This window comes from Malaclemys terrapin, chromosome 4 (assembly GCF_027887155.1).
Source record: "Malaclemys terrapin pileata isolate rMalTer1 chromosome 4, rMalTer1.hap1, whole genome shotgun sequence".
Classification (NCBI taxonomy): Eukaryota; Metazoa; Chordata; order Testudines; family Emydidae; genus Malaclemys; species Malaclemys terrapin.
This window is the reverse complement of record NC_071508.1, coordinates 33,569,058-33,587,540: the sequence shown is the minus strand read 5'-3', so window position 1 is coordinate 33,587,540 and position 18,483 is coordinate 33,569,058. Positions and strand designations below refer to the sequence as shown.

The window sequence follows — 18,483 nt, the reverse complement described above, 5'->3', positions numbered from 1 at the left end:
GTGGGTTTTTTACCCAGAAAAGCTTATGCCCAAATAAATCTGTTAGTCTTTAAGAAGAACAGGAGTACTTGTGGCACCTTAGAGACTAACAAATTTATTAGAGCATAAGCTTTCGTGGACTACAGCCCACTTCTTCGTTATGCATCCGAAGAAGTGGGCTGTAGTCCACGAAAGCTTATGCTCTAATAAATTTGTTAGTCTCTAAGGTGCCACAAGTACTCCTGTTCTTTTTGCGGATACAGACTAACACGGCTGCTACTCTGAAACTTAGTCTTTAAGGTGCCCCCAGACTCCTTGTTGTTTTTGTGGATACAGACTAACACGGCTATCCCCTGATATTTGTATTCTGTGTTGTAACTGAAATCAAATCAATATATTTGAAAATGTAGAAAACTGTGATTAATCGTGATTTTCTTTTATCTCACAATTATTTTTTGTATTCATTTGCCAGCCCTACAAATTAACCATTTATACAAGTGTCTCAGCACTTGGGAGCCCCATTTGTAAATGGAACCTTTAGAGCAAGGTTTATAAATTGTGGGTATTTTGGGCTGGTCTAGCAGCTGAGATCAGAACCCCTGTGTGCCAGTTGCTGCACGTACACCTAGTAAGAGACAGCCCTACTGCCAGTTGAAGGCCATTCCTGCAGTACCGAGCACCCTGTCCTCTCCACAGAATTCACCCCACCCCACCTTACCCCACAGGATCATGGCTGCATGGGCATGAGGTTGGGGGGGGGGGGGGGAGGGCAGAGTTAGAGAGCCAGGCTGGCAGGGATCTAGCTCTCCATTCGGAGATGCTGCCCTTGAGGTGCATGTCATCAAAGGCCTCTGCAATGGCAGGGAATTGATGAAGTGAGATCTGTATATCCAGCTAATCCTGCCCACAGACCCCATCAGGAACTGAAACTGCTAGATTTCAAACAACTCTACTTTCCACCTCACTGACAAACCTGCTGCTTTCCGAGGGAACCTAAGGTCTCGGCAGAGTCAAGCTGAGGAGTTACAGGAAGAGGAAGGTGAAAAGCTCCCAAGGTCTCTGCCAAGCTGAGTGGGGAGCAAATTCCTGTCCGTGAAGAGAAGTTTTCGGATCCCCATTTTACAGACAGTGATCTGTGACACAGAGATTAAACTCCCCTCCCCCTCCCCCAGAACATTTAAGCATAGGGTGCACAAAGTTAAGCATGGGCATTTGCATGAGTGGGACTTTCCCAAGGTCAACGCCGGAGCCAGTGGGCTGGGCTAGGAACAAAACTCATATCTGAGTCCCAACTCCTAGCCCATCCTTCCTGTCTAGTTTCTCTGTCTGAGCTGAAATGCAAACAGACAAGCAGCAACAGGGAACAAAAGAATCTATCCGATTGTCCAAATTCTTTCAGCGTTCTAAAACCACAGCAAGTCAAAAGGTGGCAGCCTCCCTTTAAGCCAAGCTCCTAACCCTCAGCAACAGTGGGCTGGGCCCACTTTGGAACCAACTGGCCATCTCTCCCATTTGGGATCCCTGCATTTGCAGGTTTAAAAGCATAGATGATTCCCGCGTGAGATGCCTCTTCTGCTGCTTTTCTTGGCAATGGAAAATCTAATTATAATCGATCTGATGGTCTGTGGGCCGGGCTGTCAAACAGGCTGAAGCTGCTGGCAGTGGGGAGGGGAGGCTGGGACAGCAGGGAGAGGGGAGCCCTGCTGCCTGGCCCAGGCCCCGAGGGAAACTTTCCCTTTTAGATGAAGGCTGTTCTTAAGCGGCCCGTTCTCACTGTGCGGCTGTATAGGGTGTGAATCGAGTGCGCACATGTTCCCGCTGACCTCACACGCAGCATGTTACTCTTCATGGAGGCACCTCTTCGAGCCTCCAGCATGGGGCTGGTGTTAAGCCACCATCATGCTCCCTCTATCCTTGGGCTGTGCCTGGCCCCGGGATAGGTTAGAGCAGCCCCAGGGCTGCTCTGATTCATGAACTGCTTCCTGTGGCAAGCAGGTAACAGCCACAGTGAATGCAATTCAGCCACTCCCCCAATCCACCTCATTTGTTGGGGGCTGGTAGCTAAGCCCTTCTCCCAATTCTTTACCAGCTTGGAAGGCCCCTCAGTGCAGAGGGTATTCTCAAGGGGCCATGCCCCATTCCCCTCTACAGTCCAGTGGAAGAATGGCCTACGGTGGCAGACGGGGCCTGAGAATGAGGCTGGGAGACTGGAGAAGTTCGATAGCAGAAGGAGCCTGCAGCTGCTCATCTCCTCCTTCCACCCAGGGAGTGCTCTGAGTACAAAGGCAGGGAGGGATGGAAAGGTTCCCCCCCACCCCCATCTGCCCAGGGGCTGGGTATTTGTTTTTAAATACTTTATTTTTGTAACAACATAAGAATTAAAAATCTTCCATAAATAAAGGACCCGTCGTGGCAGCCTCCCGACGCTACAGGTATAAAATGCCAGAGATCGTACAAAACGAACGCACGGCCGGGGTGAAGGAGGCCGGCCGGCACCCCCGGGGAGGGGGCCCAACCTTGCAAGGTGGGCGGGGGTGGGGAATATCCCGAGGGTCAGACCACAGGAAGGACACTCGCCATGAAAACCATCACAATCAACACAACATTGCAATGAGAGCCAAAGCAAAATGGGAATCCAGCCCCGGCTTGCCCCTCGGTGGGTTGGAGACCAGTGGGGAAAGCACCCCCAGAACCTGGGCGATAACCAGGACGCCTGGGTTCCAAACCCACGAGGTCAAACTCCCTTTAGTGAGAGAGAAAGAGAGGCCTCAGCTGGGATCAAGGTAGAAACTGAGGGGGCCCAGGCTGGATCCCCGGGACAGAGACAGAGTCAGAGTCAATTCTATAGAATGCAGCCTTGCGTCCCAGTGATCCAGGGGCGTACAACTCATCCCTAGTGGGTAGAGCCCTGACCCCTGGCAGCAACGCAGGAGGCAGTGCTCTCCTCCTAACACTGACTGGGAGGGAGCAGGTTTGGGCAGAGAATGCCCAGTGGATCCCAGGGCAGATCCCTGGGAGGGTGGCCAATGGGAGCGGGGGCTGGTCACTTACTGCTTTGCCCTGATGCAGTGGGCCCGAGGTCAGGAGCTGCCCCGGATCCTCTCCATGTAGCTCCTCAGCTCATCGGGGTCCCGCAGCCCCATGTCCTCGCAGACCCAGCGGATGTCGTCCTCGCTGGCCACCAGGATGGACTGGACGGTGGGGGCAGAGGAGGACGGGGGGGACGCGGCGCCCTCAGGGGCCCGGGGCGAGGCAAAGGTCACAAACTCCACCCGCTTACGCCTGCCCCCCGGCGCAGCCACCTCTTTCCGGGACAAGGTGCTGGGGAGGTCCGGGCTCCCCAGAGCCGCAGGGAGGAAAGTGCTGGTGGAGACCCCCCCATCGGGACCTGTGACCTTGGGGGCCCCAGCCTCCCCCCTAACCTCCTCCATGCCTGTGGGAGTCCCGCAGCAGCAGCAGCCACCATCTTTGGCAGTGGTGGAGGGGTCGGGGGTGGGATTGGGGCTGAGCTCTTGGTGCTGGCTGCAGCGATCCAGCTGGCGGCTCAGCTCCTCCTGGTCGGTGCCCAGCCACACCCAGTTGTGGGGCTGCTGGGTGGAGGGGGCCGGGCCCAGCCCGGCGTCAGGGGGCTCCTTGCGCTGGTAGCGCAACACAAAGACAATGCAGTTGATGAGGAAGATGAAGATGGCCAGGCAGAAGACGCCCAGAAGAACATACATCCCGATCTCCAGGTCTGTCACACGCTCGGGGGACTTCACCATCTCCTCCTCCTCCTCCTCCCCAGGCCCATCTTCCTCAGAAGAGGTGTCGCCCTGGGGCCCCTCAAGCTTGGTCAGGTCGGGTCCCACCCCGGCTGGGGCCCGCTTCCGGGACCCCACCATGGTCTCCGTAGCCGCCGCTGTCACTGCCTCCCCTGACATGGCCCCCTCGGCCCGCTGGAAGGGGGACTCGGGGCGGGGATCGCGGGGCCGTGGGCCACCGGGGGTTGGGAGCCGCCGGCTGATGCCCACCTCCAGCCAGGCGGTGCCAGCGGCCAGCGGTGCCCGTTGCTTGCCTTTGCGGCAGGAGTCCGCAGTGTGCAGGCCCAGCTGAAGGAGGGGCCCCTGGCCCGGCCCCTCGGCCACGATCAGCGGGCGAGCCAGCTCCTTGTCCGGCCGCACCCAGGCCACGCTAGGGTGCAGGGAGGAGACGGAGAGCGCCACGTCCCGCCAGCCGTAGAGCTCCACAGGGGCCAGGGTGTGGTCGGTGAATGCCAGCCAGACACTGAGTGCCGCTTCCTGGAGGGGGGATCAGGCAACAAGCGTGTAGTATTGGGGGAGGGGGACGACACACAGACGGGCAGGGGGTGGGAGCAAACGGAAGGTGTGAAAAGAGAGACACCCGTGAGCCCTGTGCTGCTGCCCGCCCCCACTTTGTGTGGGGGCCAGAGCTGTACCAGGCCCCACTCCCCAAAGCAACATGCGCTTGACTCCCTCCTCCCACCCCTGCTGCAGCAGGGAGAGACGCTGTGCAAGGCCCAACCCCATGGGTTCTAGGGCCCTGTGGAACGCCGCGGTCCCTGCCCTCACCTGCCACCAGAGAGGTCTGGATCGCATGCCAAGGCCCAGTACTGGAAGGGCAGAAGCTGCAGCTTTAAAGGGCCAGTACGGCCAAGGAGCCCCAGGAGCCTGGGACATCCCCAGGAGTCACCTGGCTACACCCCATGTCCCCAGCCCTGCGCTCTACCTCCCAGGCCCCACGGAGCTCCCCTCTCACCTGTTTTGGGGAGTGCAGGGCTGAGAGTGCCTGGCAGGTGGCGGTGAGGATGCCGGGATGTCCTGGCTCCATGCTCAGCGCCAGCGAGAGGCCCGACACCAGCTGGGCCTGCAGCTCCGACACGGCCACCTTCTCGTCCGACACCACCAGGGTCTGCTCGCCCAGGATGGAGTCCGAGACGGGGGAGCGCACCTGCACCAGGGGCAGAGCGGGGGACACAGGCACTAGCAGCAGCTCTAGTCTGGACAGAAAACCTCCCCAGAGCCTCCCCGCATCTCCCACGCTTCCCCCTGTGCCCCCCCCTGCCTCCACACTCTCCCCCATGTTCCCCATCTCCCACGCTTCCCCCTGTGCCCTCCCAGCTTCCCCCCATCTCCCACGCTTCCCCCTCCCCCCAGCCACCTCCACTCCCATCCTCTGTGCCTCCCCCTCAACCTCCCTGAAGCACCCTACTCAATCCCTCTGCTCAGCTGTCCCCACACACCATTCCCTGCCACTATATGCATCCCCCAGCTCACCCCACCCCACCCCAACCCCCATGCTCCTCCCTCTGCTCACCCTCCTGGCTTTCAACTCTCAGGCACCCCCCCACTCACACCATTCCTCGTGCCCCTCCCCCTGCTCACCCCCCTGGCTCCCACCTCCCTGGGCACCCCCCAGTCACCCCAGCCCCTACCTCCACTGACGTCACTCCCGGCTCGCGGCCAATCACCACGCTCCCGCCCTCCAGCGTGGCCACGCGGGGGTCCTGCACCTTGGCTTGCCCGCCCACTAGGTGGGAGACATCCAGGAGCCAGTCGGGGCTCGGCATGTAGGTCAGGTGCCGTCCGCCATCCAGTGGGTGAGCGACAAAGTGCGCCAGGAAGCGGACGCCGGCGCGCTGGTACTGGAGCCGGCAGCCCCGAGCTCGCCTCTCCGCCTCCTCCCCAGCCTCCTCGGGCTCCGCCAGGCCACTGGTCGCAGAGGAGAGTGCCACAGTCTCAGCAGGAAGCGCCCAGGCATGGGGCTCTAACCCCACGTGGTGCAGGTGGCTGAGAGCCATCCCATCCCAGTGCTATGGTCTCCAGGACCCCGCCCTGCCAGCCTCTGCACTGACATGGAGAGCCTGTCCTCTGTTCATCTGCCCCTGTCCTCTGTTCATCTGCCCCATCAGAGACACTGGGACCGCCCCCAGCCCCACCTCCTCCCCCGGCTTCTGCCCATCAGAGACTCTAAGTCCCCACCTCCTGGCCTCTGCCCCATCAGAGACTCTGGGTCCCCTGCCCCCTCCGGCCTCTGCCCCATCAGAGACTCTGGGACTCCTTGTTATGAAGTGGGAATTTTTTGTATGAAGACTGGGTGTGCCTCAATTTCCCCCGTGTTACCTAGGGAGTGGAAAAGGGCTGTTTGCTCTCTGGGCAGGTGAAGAGACGTCGATATGGGTGTCACCTAGCTGTCTGGATCTTGGTCCCCATATCAGTGGAGCCTCTGAGGGTATGCCCACACTGCAATCAGACACCCATGTCTGGCCCATGCTGGCTGACTCGGGTTTGCGGGGCTGTTTAATTGCAGTGGGGACGGTTGGGCTCAGGCTGCAGCCTGGGCTCTGGGACCCTCCCACCTCGTAGGGTCCTAGTGCCCAGGCTCCAGCCGAAGGAGGCCAGATGGACGAGACACAGAGCTTGAACCCTGGGGGTTACTACAGCTTAGCTGGGCTACCCAGAACGGACGCTGCTTTAACCTTCATTCCTCTGTGCTAACCTAAGGCCTTCCTATGCTGCGTTCCCACTGACTAATAAACCCAGCTGTTCTGATAACACCATTTGGTGTCACAGCAAATGCTGGGTGAGGTGCATTAATCCCTGAAGGATGGACACGTCTCTGCCAGGAGTCTGTCTGTGTGGGACTCGCTGAATGGAGCTCACAGTGTGAAGCAGGAGTGCAGAAAGCCCAGAGGTTCAGTCTGAGGAGGCGGTGACGCCGTGTGGCTTGCCCTGGAGGAAAAGCGAGACCCCTTGGGGGTCTGGCCCGCTGAGGGGTTCCTCCTAGAGACTGTTCCAAAGCTGGGGCATAGCACCGATCCTGTGGATCTGTGACATCCCTCCACTGGCCACTGCCCCATCAGAGAGTCTAGGACATCCCCCTCTCCTGCCCCATCAGAGATTCTGGGTCCCACTTCCCCATCACAGAGACTCCAGCTCCTCCCCGCCAGCTTCTGGCCCCCACCTCCCCAACTGCCTGTGCCCCGAGTGCAGAACCTTTCACTCAGCCAGCCACTAGAGACTCCAGGCTCCTCACTCAACCGACCTGCCTGCTCCAAGGGGATGTCTCCCCTGGGCCCTCTCTCTGTTTTAGTCCAGCCAGGTTCTTAGACTGCGCCCATCACTGTGGCATCTGAGCTGCCCCAAAGCATACACTGGAGTCTGGACATGGCCCCGGTGCCAGCCCTGCCTGCTTCCTTCCTGCACCCAGCTCCTGGCGCTAGCCCCCACCTCCAACACATCCTTCTCATGCACCAGGCCCCAATGCCCTCTCTGCCTGCCAGGCCCTGCCCACCCTCCCACTGGACAGGCCCTGTCGTCCTCCCAACACATCATGCCCTGGCACTCTCCCTGCCCACCCAGCAGGCCCAGGGAGGGAGCCAGAGGGACTGACCTGTCTGGAGCGGCGCCGGGCACCCTCCAGCCGCGCACTTGCTCCAGCGTGGTGTCGGTCAGTTCGATGCGCAGCGGCAGCAGCGGCACCCAGACATTGAAAAGCAGCGAGGCGTGGAGCCGGCGGAACCAGAAATCCACCCGTGCCCCACGGGCGCCCCGGTTCTCCTTGCCCCCCACGTAGACGGAGTTGCACTCGTCCGTCACCTGGGGGCCAGGAGGGCGTGAAGGTCAGCACATGTGGACAAATGTTGACACCTTCGCCTGTCCCGCCACCCAAGTCTGCCACTCAGGACGCTCCACGGAGCCAGGGAAAGGGTGTGGGGAGTAGCTTGCAAACACGAAACAGAGCAGAAGGGAACCAGTGACCCCTGGCTACTGAGTGAGAGGCGGTGAAGATGGGGACCAAATAGGGGCTGAGCCCCAAGTGGAAGAAGGGGGCCAAGGACATGTGGCGGTGGAGCCATTGGCGATGTGGGGGGGGACAGGAGGCGGATGGCAGAGCTGTTGAGTTGTGGAATGGGGGTGAGGGGAACTGGGGGGGCTGAGAGCCTGAAGGGGGAGCAGTGGGCAAGCCCAGACCTTCCAGATGGAAGAGGAGGTTCCAGTACCGCCCCACTGGCTGATTGGGCTGAACTATGACCTGAGGAGTGGTCACACCGGATCCGCTCCCATGTAAACTCTGCTCCTGCCCCAGCCTGAGGGGTCAGGGGAGACTTGGCATTGTAGAGGGTGAGGACGGGGGTGATGCTGCAGGAGGGCACCTGAGGATGGTGACAGGGGAGCTGGTGTCTCAGAGGGCGAGGACAGGGGGTGATGGCCCAGGAGAGCACCTGAGGATGGTGAGAGGGGAGCTGGCATCTCTGAGGGCAAGGACGGGGATGATGCTGCAGGAGGGCACCTGAGGGTGGTGGTGGGGGAGCTGGTGTCTCAGAGGGCAGAGCTAGGGGATGATGCTCTGGGAGGCATCTGACAGTGAGAGGGGAGAGATCTGGGTCTCAGTGGGCCAGGATGGGGGATGATGGCCCTGGAGGGCACCTCCCTGTGGGTCAGTGGGTGGTTCGTTTGTTTCTCACCTTCAGGACCTGTTTGTTGGCGGACTCACACCCCATCTGCTCGGTGACCTCGAACACAGCTCCCCCCATCTCCACAGCGACCAGCTTCACCGGCACCGCCTGGGGGATCCCTGTCAGGGGGGCGGTGTTCACGATCTCTTGCTCCTGGGGAGACCAAGAGGGGACACAGATTGAGACCCTGCCTCTGGGGGGCTTCCCGGCGTGGGGACAGAACTGCAAGGCCTTACCTTCACCAGCGGGACCAGTGCCCTAACGTCACGCTCCGACACCTGGATCTCCCACACCATCTTGTCCTTCTCGGCTTCAGGATCCTGGCCAGGGTACTCCACCTGCCAGGTGACAGGGCGCGTGGAGGCCAGGCCGCTCGTGCCGTTCTCCACCACCAAGTCCAGGTAGAGGAACTCGGGGAAATCCGCTGCCCTAGACGGAGGCAGGAGGGAGCGAGGGGGCAGTGAAGCAGAGGATGGATACAGCGCCCACAGGGGCGGTGGCATCTCACCCCTGCTCCATTGCGAGCCACACAAATTCCACCTTCAAGCACAACCGGGAGGTGACAGAGAGAGGGACCGCCCTGTTCAGTGGCCCATGGTTCCCTCCCTCCAATCTGATTGGTCAATATGTGGGGGAGTAGCAACAGCCATCCCGTCCCGAGGCCAATGGGCATCAGACCTACAGTCTGATTGGCTGGGTCCTGGGAGAACAGCTACATCATCACTGCTCTCCTGAGTCACATGGCCTCCTGTCCCCACTGGCTGATGCCCAGGAGAATACAGGTATCAGCTCAGCCCCCGCAGGAGTCATGTGGTTCCCTACATCCTGCCCAATTGGCCGATGCCTCGGAGAATAAGTGTGTCAGCCCTATCCCCTCCAGGAGTCAAGTGGTTCCTACCTCCAGTCCAACTGGCCAGCATCCAGCCGGCGACAGGTGACCAGAGCGGTGTGATGCTTGGAGCCCTTAAACTTGTCCAGCTTGGCCGTCCAGGCCTCTGGGACGGCGGGGCGGGCAGCTAAGACCTGCAGCCCCTTCTTCACCTTGATCCTGAAAGAAGTACGGCTCAGAATCAGAGCATGGACTCCCGAGGAGACGTCACCCAAAGCAGAGACCCTCTGAACCCAAGAGAGTCCTTGGCTGGGTTCCTGGGTCCCCCTGGATCTCACCTGAGGGTCAAAAGGCCGGAGTAAGGTCCCCCATGTCTCAGGATGGGCCCCTGGATCTCACCTGAGGGTCAGCAGGTCGGGGTAGTGTCCCCCATGTCTCAGGATGGGCCCCTGGATCTCACCTGAGGGTCAGCAGGTCGGGGTAGGGTCCCTGTGCCTCAGGCTGTGTCTCTGGTTCCCCCTGGATCTCACCTCAGGGTCAGCAGGTCGGCGGTGAAGTTCTGCTGGAGGATCAGGGTGGCTGTGAAGAGCTGCCCCGGCCGCAGTGCCATGTCGGGGACCCGGATGAGCACGTTGTCGTCCAGCCTCACCTCCTGGCGCCGAGGCGGATCCCTGGCTCGCAGCTCCACAGCGCCGACATAGTGCAGTCTCTCCTTGGTGTCCTCAGCACCCGCCCTGGGCCTCTCCCGGGGCCCTGCATGGCTACACTCTGCAGATGTTTCCCCAGTCCCCAAGCTGTAGTACAACTCAGCTCGCTCAGGGGGCTGGGCGAGCTCCGTAGCTCTGCGCTGGCTGTGTGAGGAGGGGTGTGTGGCGGAGAACCAGCGTGGGGGGAACTCCAGCTCCACCACGCACACTCCCAGGGGTGCCTGAGTAGGAAGAGCAGGGAGCAGGCTCAGAGAGCATGGGTCTAACCCCAACTTTATTGACCTCCCACCTCTAGGGTGGGCTCTGAAGTCTCCATCACCCACCCCAGGGGGAAACCAACTCCTGTTCCAGCCCAACCAACACTTAACTGCTGTCCCCAGTACAGAGCACTCCTTTTTTCCTCAGGCCAAAATCACTTAGACCTCCAAGCTCACCCCATGGAGAAGAGCTAGCCTTGTCCCGGGGAGCCCCCCAACCCCAGCTGTCCCTGCAGCCTTGCTATGGGGGACACGCAACCTTCATCTTCTCCATGACAACCCCTGACACACCGCGATCTGGTGCTAGGAAGGAGCACAGCATACCCAACCAGAGGGACTTTCAGCTCCCACTGGCTCCACCCCTCCTCCAAGCATGTCTGGGTGCTGGGCCCTCCATCTCCTAGGAGGGCAGGTGAGGGTGGGGTCACGTACTGACCTGGAGGCGGCAGGCTCCATGCACAGCCCGCGTCTGGTGGAAAGCGTGCAGGGAGACGCAGGGCAGGTCGTGCCACCCCGGCAGCCAGTCCTGACCCTTGAGGTGGAAGAGGACCCTGGCATATGGCTCAGCTGGAGAAACTGTGCCCTCAATGGACACGGCTCGGACGTCCCAGGCCGCGGAGCCGTACCTGTGGTGGGGATCAGCTGCCGGCACCGCCTGGAGAGAGAGACACAGGTTGAGACCGGGAGAGATGGGTCAGACAGGACACCGAGATGCCCAGCTGAGCCCAGAGCGGAGGCACCGCTGGATGGGCAGGTTTACCTGTTGGGCAGTGAAGGGCAGATAGGTGGCTTGGATGAGAGGCTTTGCTGTGGGCCGGCGATGGAGGAGGAGGTAAGTCTCAGAGTGGGAGCCCAGGGAAGCATTTCCTGGCAGGTACCGATCCACCCGCTGCAGCCGGAAATGGTCTGGAATGTCCAGCACCTTGAGTTCGGCCGGCAGGTACACCAGGTCGGGGGGGTCCAATTCTCCGCTCACTGCGGGGAGAAGAAAAACCAGGTCTGCTGCCAGCAGTCATGTGTCCCCTACTCCACACACTTACCAGGGCACGTGTCCTCCCCCACACCCAACCCCTCCTGAGGGGAGGAGATGCCAGGACAGGATGTCAGCTGGAGTGGAGTGTCACTGTTCCTGAGCTATTCAAGGGGGTGGATCAAGCCTGCCCCTGCTGGAGAAAAAAGAGCTAAACTGTTTTTTATTACAGCAGCATCTAGAGGTTCCGGCTGAGATCAGGGCCCCGTTGTGCCAGGCGCTGCCCAGACACACAGCGAGAGACAGGCCCTGCCCCAGCTGAGATCAGGGCCCCATAGTGCCAGGTGCTGCACAGACACACAGTGAGAAAGGCCCAGCCACAAAGAGTTCACAGTCTACATAAAATTACTATTACTCTCATTTTACAGGTGGGAAACTGAGGCACGGATTTTTTTTAAGTGACTCCCCAGGGAGTCTGTGGCATAAGTGGGGTTTAAACCCAGATCTCCAGAGTCCCTGTCCAGTGCTTTAATCAAAAGACCAACCTTTTTCACAACCAAGGCTCCATGACCTGTGTGATGCAGATCAGACAGGATGAGAATAATGGGCCTTTCTGGAGGTACAGTCTGGGTGAAATCCTGGCCTCACTGAAGTCAGTGTAAAATTTGACATGGGCTTCAACAGGGTCAGGATTTCACCCTCTGAATCTAAGCAAACCTTTGGCAAGTCACTTACGGCCAGATTGTCTATGGCTCAGCAACAAAGCTTACATTCAATCTGCCAGAGTTCAGCTCTCATTCAGCATCCAAATCAGAGTCGGGTTATCAAAAGTGCTCAGCAGAGGGTCGAGCTCCTGAAAACACTGGCCTAAGCTCCCTGTTCCTCAGTGCTCCATTTGGCAAATGCTCCCCCCGCCCCTTTGTCTATTGAGCTTGCTAGCTCTGCCGGGCAGGGACTGTCTCTTCCGTGAACACGTGCAGCACCTAGCACTACGAAGTCCCGCTATCTCCACTGCGGGGAGTAGGTGCAATTGTAATACGAACAGGCTTGTGCTCGCTTGCTTCTTTGTGATGTACAGAGCCAGTGGAAATTCAGATGCTGTTTCCCCAGGGTTTCCACAGACACTTGAAGATTCAGTGGGACTTTGACATGACAAGAGGCAGGAGGGCCAAAGCTGAGTGACTGAGAGAGCCTGACTGCTAATCACGTGCTGGTCTTTGCTTCTGTTAACATCTGAACTTAGTGGGTTGAAAAGTGTCTGAGATTGTTGCTCTCTGGGGCACAGGCTGTTTTTGTTCTGGGTCTGTATGGAACCTAAGTACACCAGTGACACAACTGAACACACAACAACATGCCATTCAAATGGAGCTGATTCATTTTTTTCTTTTTATAAAAAAAAAAAAAAAAAAAAAAAAAAAGATTCCCTCCCCCCCCCCCCACAAAAAAACCCCTCTAAAACCCACAAAAATTAGGAAAATCATTGAGATTTTTCACCCGCTGGGTTTCCGATAACAAAAAAGGTCGATACCATTTTCAATAAAAAACCACCAATTTCCCCCCGACTAATTAAAAAACAATACAAAACCAATTTCAACATGGTTTGCAAAAATGGTTATTTTATTCTTCACTCAGCCCTAGAGTTGACACAATTTGTCAAAGAAGAGTCAATACTTCGATGGCAATGGAACCAGCCATTTGGGAGATCTCAGAAATCAGTTGATTTCAACATTTTTAAGAGTCTTGGGCGTGCTGGTAACTTTACTCTAGAATTTCCCTACCTCTCAGAGAGCAGTTCAGAAAATAACCCAACCTGCTCCGACTCAGAAATGGGGTGATCTTTACTTAACAACCACAACTTGGTGTTAGCACCATCTCGACCTGCAAATAGGCTGCAGAGGGGGTCACTGCATGGAGCTTGAAAGCCACTTCCCCTACTCGGCCAGGACTAGCAGGAATGTCGTCTGGGCTAGCGCCTTTCAGCTTGCACAGGAGCCATTTTCTGAAATGAGGAGTCTTTGGCCCTCAAAGGAGATTCAGGAGTTGACTCGCACGGCACCAATGCTATAATGTCTGCCCGAGTCTGCAGAGAGACAGCTGTAGTGCTGAGCCCAGTGCGGAGAGAGGAGGATGGCTACTAGAGAGGTGCGGGGAAGGGGGAGAGGTTGAGGGGCAAGGCTGCCACTGTTAAGAGGAGGGGGCTTTGAGTGTGAGGACCACAACCCCCACCTCCTGAAGAAAGTGTGTGTGTGTGGGGGGGGGCAGCCATCCAGCAGACAGGATTGTGTGTGGAGGGGGCTCCCATGACGCTACCCCACGAGCTCTGAAGAAGTCTCCTGACATCTCAAAAGAGGATTCTGGGACTGTGCCCCCATTGCCTTGCCAGCCCAGTGTGGGGACCTCCCCCTGCCCCCCCTGCTTAATAGGTTCTCGTTGGCCTTCCCTGAAGACCCCTCAGCTAGGGTGCCAGGCCACCAATGGTGTCCAGGGCCTCCTTGCTCCTTGTTGTGCGGTAGCCTGGGGTTTGGTCCAGGAGGGGGGAAGCCTCAGCCCCATGATGTTCTAGTAGAGGGTGCTGTGTGTAGAGTCAGCATAATCCAATTAACGGGGGGGCTGCCTGGCAGTGATTGGTCTGAAGTGTATGGGGGTAGGGGGAGACTCAGAGTCTGGCCCTTTGGACCCAGCAGTGAGGCAACCCCACCAGCAGGAGGGGCTGTGGCTCAAGGCTCTGGTGTATTTTGGCTTAGGTCTGTCTCTCAAGCCATGCTGCTATGTACGTTAGCCCACAGGCAGGTGTGTGGTGCAAGTTCCTCATCTGTGCCCGATCTACAGAGGATTTGCGTCTGTTACAGCCCCAGTGGTAGCAGATCCTGCTTTTTAGCTCTGGAGGTCCCGGGTTCAATCCCCAGTGTCACTCAAAATCAGACCAGGGGCCTAAGCAGACTACACAATTGCTTAAGGCCCCAAGAAGCTCAAGGGGGCCCCCTATTAATTATTAGTATGTGCTGGGGGGGGGGGATATTCCTGTTTAGGGTTCTAATGGGCCTAGATGGTACCCGTGACAGACCGTGGGAGTGGGGAGGTCACACATATGGGGTAAGACGCTCTATGACGGTTCTTCCAGACAAGCCAGCTCCTTCCACACAGAGGGGTGGAAATCACCAAACCTTCCTCCCCAGCATGTCCAGGGCTATGAAACCCCTCTCCCTGCCCCCATCAGCCAGCCCATTAAAGGCTGCTTTCCCCACCGCTGTGATCCCTTATCACGCCTGCCCCAGTCCCTGTCCCCCAGGGAGGGAGCAGGTGGCTGAGAGATACTGTCACATCCCCCTCTACCCTCCGGGTCTCTACATCCCAAGATCCAGGGGGTGGGAGTTGGGGGGGAAAAACAGGTGGGTTCTTCACAAGCCTGGTATCTGCCTCCCACAGGCAGTGACCTCTGCCATCTCCCCTCCCCCTGCTTGATTGGCCAGCTAATTACATTGCACTCTCATCTATTTCCCCTCATCATCCTGACAGCTCCAGCCTAGGTCCCTGCCTCCCATATCGCTCCCTCTCCTACTGGGGGTCTGGCTCCCTGCCTCCCTTCCCAGTCCCCTCTCCAAACCCTCCTGCTCAACCCAGGGACCCTTCTCTCTCATATGGCCCAAGTCCTTCCCCGTTTGTCCCCACCGAGGTCAGGATTCACCATGAAACGTCACAATCCCACCACAGGCACCAGCCCCGTGGGACAGAACAAACCCCCCAGAGATGGCTTGCTCTGAACCACAACTCTGGTGGTGCCTGGGGACCCCAGAAGCTCCCCATTGCACGTGGGACCTGGAGGACCAGGAACAGACCCTGTAGAATCATGAGCAAGTGATTTTGCTGCCAATGCAACACAGAATCAATTGGGTCTGGGGACCCCATGGAGCACGGATGGAGAAACTGACACACTTGCTCCATCAGGTCCAACCCATCCCATCCCAGCATGTGGGGCCACCAAGCCCTGCACAGTTCTGCTCCCACTGCACCTAGAGCACTGGGGGATAAACATCTCAGAGCAGGAAAGATTCTGGGGGGAGGTGGCAGAAAGGGTTTGTGTGTGTGGGGGGGGAATGACTAGAGGTGAGAACAGTCATCATACCCAGGAGGGAGGAGGCCCCTTCAGACTAACAGACAGCAGCTGGGACAGAAGGGGTAAGGTCTGGCAGAGCTGGGAACAGCTTCCCAAGGGATGGGGGGGGGGGGGGGGGTCAGCCCCATGGCTGAAGACCTTCACAACTAGACTGCCCTGGACAGAGCCTGTGAGGGCCCGACCTGCCCTGCCCTCAGAGCTAGCTGCATCAGAAGCATTGCACGGCCCAGGGAAGATTGATTGGCCCCTTTCTAGGGGGAATCCTGCTGTCCGGGGAGCTCCAGCCTGGGCTGTGTCCTGAGCAGAGGAGCTGGGAAGCTCTGGGGACCTTGTTAGCTCCTGAGGAGGGCCTGGGGTTCCACTAGGATCAGACTCTAAAGGGGATTTGGGGAAGCCTGTGGGGACCCCTGCTGTGACCTAAGAGGAAAGACAAGGGGCCCTGCTGGCTCTGGGACACAGGGGGTGGGAGAAACAACGGAGGTGGGATGTTGGTTCTTATGGATATTAGGAGAGGGCACAAGTTCTGTGGGGTCAAAGGGGCTCAGAGCCAGGTCCCAGGGGCAGGAGTTGCCACTTGATCCCATGGGGGGCAGGGAGGTACATGGGTCCTGCAGGATCCAATGGGGCTCAGAGCTGGATCATTGGGTCAGGGTACACACTGGATCCCAGGGGGAGCACATGGGTCCAGTGGGGCTCAGAGCCAGGTACTGGGGCAGGGGTCCCCACTGGATCGCATCGGGGGTGTTGCACGGGTTCTATGGGGCTCAGAACTGGGTCACTGGGACAGGGGTCCCCACTGGGGGTGGGGGGCTCACGGGTCCAATGGGGCTCAGACCTAGGTGATTGGGGCCGGGGCCGCACAGGTCTTATGAGGCTCAGAGCCGGTTCACTAGGGCTGGGGTCCCCGCTGGATCCCCGGGGGTGGGGGGAGGGCGCACAGCTCCTGCGGGGTCCGACGGGGCACGGCGGGCCGGGGGAAGCCCAGGGGTCTCAGCCGCGTTGCCGGGGTGTCCGTGGGGCGCCGAGCGAGGGACGCGCCCCGAACCCCCGCACTCACCTCTCGCCGTCTCCAGGGCCAGCAGCGCGGCCAGCAGGACAAGGCAGCCGCGGCCGGAGGCCAGGGGGGCAGCGAGGCGCGGGGGGCCCATCCCTGCCCGGCCCGGGGCCATGGGGCTGGCGCGGGGCTCAGATCCCCCCACCTGCGCCCGCAGCATGCCCCGAGCGCCGCGCCCGCTCTGCCCGTGCGCCCCTGCCGCGCCTCCGTCTGCAGCCGGCAGCTCGGGGCTGCAGCTCCCAGACAATAGAGGGATGGGGAGGGAGGGAGCACATGGGCTGCTCGCCTGCCGCCATGGCCGGGTCCTAAACCCCTCTACTTCCCAGCCAGCATCCTAGCGCTGCCCCGGTACAGCGCCTAGCACAGAAGGGGGCCTGGGAAAGAGGGTAAGGTCATGCGAATCCCAGAGTACCAGCAACACACGGTGCCTAGGATGGAGCCAGAGGCATGAAGGAAGGAGCCAAAGAGGGAGAGAAAGAGGCCGAGAAGGAAAGAACAAGACAGGAAGCAATAGAGCAGGACTGAGGGTGAGGGAGAGAGCGAGGGAGTGAGATAATGGCAGAAAATGAACAAGAAAAGGTGTGAGCAAGGGGATGAGTGAGAAGCTATCGAAGGAGGAAGAGGGGCAGAAGGAGCCAAGGATGGACAGAGCGAGGCAGTGAGGGGGGAAGGGACAGGGCGTGTGAGCTGGAGGCAGGATTGGTGCTTCCCTGTGCATGGGACGGGAGATTGGAAGCTGCTTGGGGCAGAGGCGGCTCCTACGCTGTGCGTACAGAGCCTGGCTCCTGGAACACCGATTGTGGCTCAGGCTCCAGTATCATACAGGCTATAACAGGGATGGGACAGAACAAGGGAGCAACAGGAGAGAAAGCGCAAAGGATAGAGAATGTGAGCAGGAGGGCAAAACAGGCAGAAGGAGAAAGCGCAAAAAAGAGAGCGAGAGGCAGCAAGGAAGAGTGGTAGGAGACAGAGCGAGGGAAGGTGAAAGGTGGACAGACAGATGGCCAGAAAACCACAGGGATAGACAGGCAGACAGCAAGAGAGCAGCAGGGACAGATTGGAAATCCAGCCTTGTGTCTGCCTGCCTATTAGGCACAGTAGGCATGTGCCTAGGGGCACCAGCGTTCTAGGGGTGCCTTATCTCTCTAAAACTGTGTGCAACATGAAGATCAGCTGGGGGGCAGGAGGAGGGGGGTGCTGAAGATGTAAATCTGGCCCTGGGCAGACAGCGAGAGAGCCACAGGGACAGACAGAGGTGTGGACAGCTCAGCCCCCCTGGTGACTGGTGCTTTGTACATAACCAGACAGCTGGGACAAAGCGAGTGGATTCTTGAGCATGTCATAAGCCTGTTGCCCTGAGGCTCCCCCAGCCCAGCTGCACCAGGGCCTGTGTCGCAGCCTGCCAGAGCCCCTGGGCACCCGAGGAGTGCTGGGAGCCACGGAGAGCTCCAGCCCAGACTTGCTCTTGCTCCGACATGCCTCCCCCCACTGAGAGGAGCCAGCCAGCAGCAGGGAGCCGCAGCTGGTCAGCTCTGCCCTCAGACTCTCAGAGAGCCTGGGCTGCCATGGACCCTACTTCACTCGCACCCTGCCAGGGCAGAAATAAACCTGCCCAGGCCCTGAAGGGTTAAACAGGCCAGAAAGCAACAGCTTGGAGCCTTCAGCCTGTATCATATAACAGCTGGATGATCATGGGGGAGACCCAGACAGGGGCATGGGGAGGAATTGGGAGCTTCAGATACAGGGATAGAGGGGATAAGCAAACAAGGGACATGGGAGAGAGGTGGGATGAGGGCAATACTGAGCTCACACAGATCTGCTTTGAGATCAGGAGCAGCCTAGCCAGACGCAGCCGCCGGGACTCCACCCCTTTCTGCTCTGAGGCTGTACAGTGCCTAGCGTAATGGGGCCCTGGGCCACGAGTGGGGCTCCAAGAGTCCAAGAGTTTAAGGCCACAAAGGTCCATCAGGTCAGCTAGCCTGACCTCCTGCACACCACAGGCCACCAACACCACCCACCCACTAAACCCAACCACCAACCACCTGGCCAGTGTATGCCAGAGGCAGAGACCAGGAGAGAGCGAGGTGCGCCAATGCCTGAGACCCCTGGAGCAGCAGG

General features: G+C 59.0%; 1 protein-coding gene across 1 annotated transcript; it reads right to left on the bottom strand.

Moving 5' to 3' along the window:
* Positions 1-211: 211 nt before the first annotated feature.
* Positions 212-16,586, bottom strand: TMEM132A (transmembrane protein 132A). The gene is made up of 11 exons (XM_054028320.1): positions 16,369-16,586; positions 10,988-11,202; positions 10,664-10,882; positions 9,794-10,191; positions 9,333-9,482; positions 8,671-8,863; positions 8,444-8,587; positions 7,369-7,574; positions 5,411-5,687; positions 4,735-4,926; positions 212-4,256 (listed from the first exon to the last, which is right to left on the bottom strand). Exons 1-11 carry the CDS (start codon positions 16,523-16,525, stop codon positions 3,060-3,062), a joined length of 3,348 nt encoding a protein of 1,115 aa, XP_053884295.1. The 5' UTR covers positions 16,526-16,586; the 3' UTR covers positions 212-3,059.
* Between the last annotated feature and the right edge of the window lie 1,897 nt (positions 16,587-18,483).

Excerpts from the sequence above, each read along its gene's own strand:
- TMEM132A (XM_054028320.1), bottom strand. The coding sequence starts at position 16,525 with ATGCTGCGGGCGCAGGTGGGGGGATCTGAGCCCCGCGCCAGCCCCATG. Across the intron at positions 9,483-9,793 it reads GCCGACCTGCTGACCCTGAG|GATCAAGGTGAAGAAGGGGC; the intron begins GTGAGATCCAGG and ends TACTTCTTTCAG. Across the intron at positions 7,575-8,443 it reads CCAACAAACAGGTCCTGAAG|GTGACGGACGAGTGCAACTC; the intron begins GTGAGAAACAAA and ends CCTGGCCCCCAG.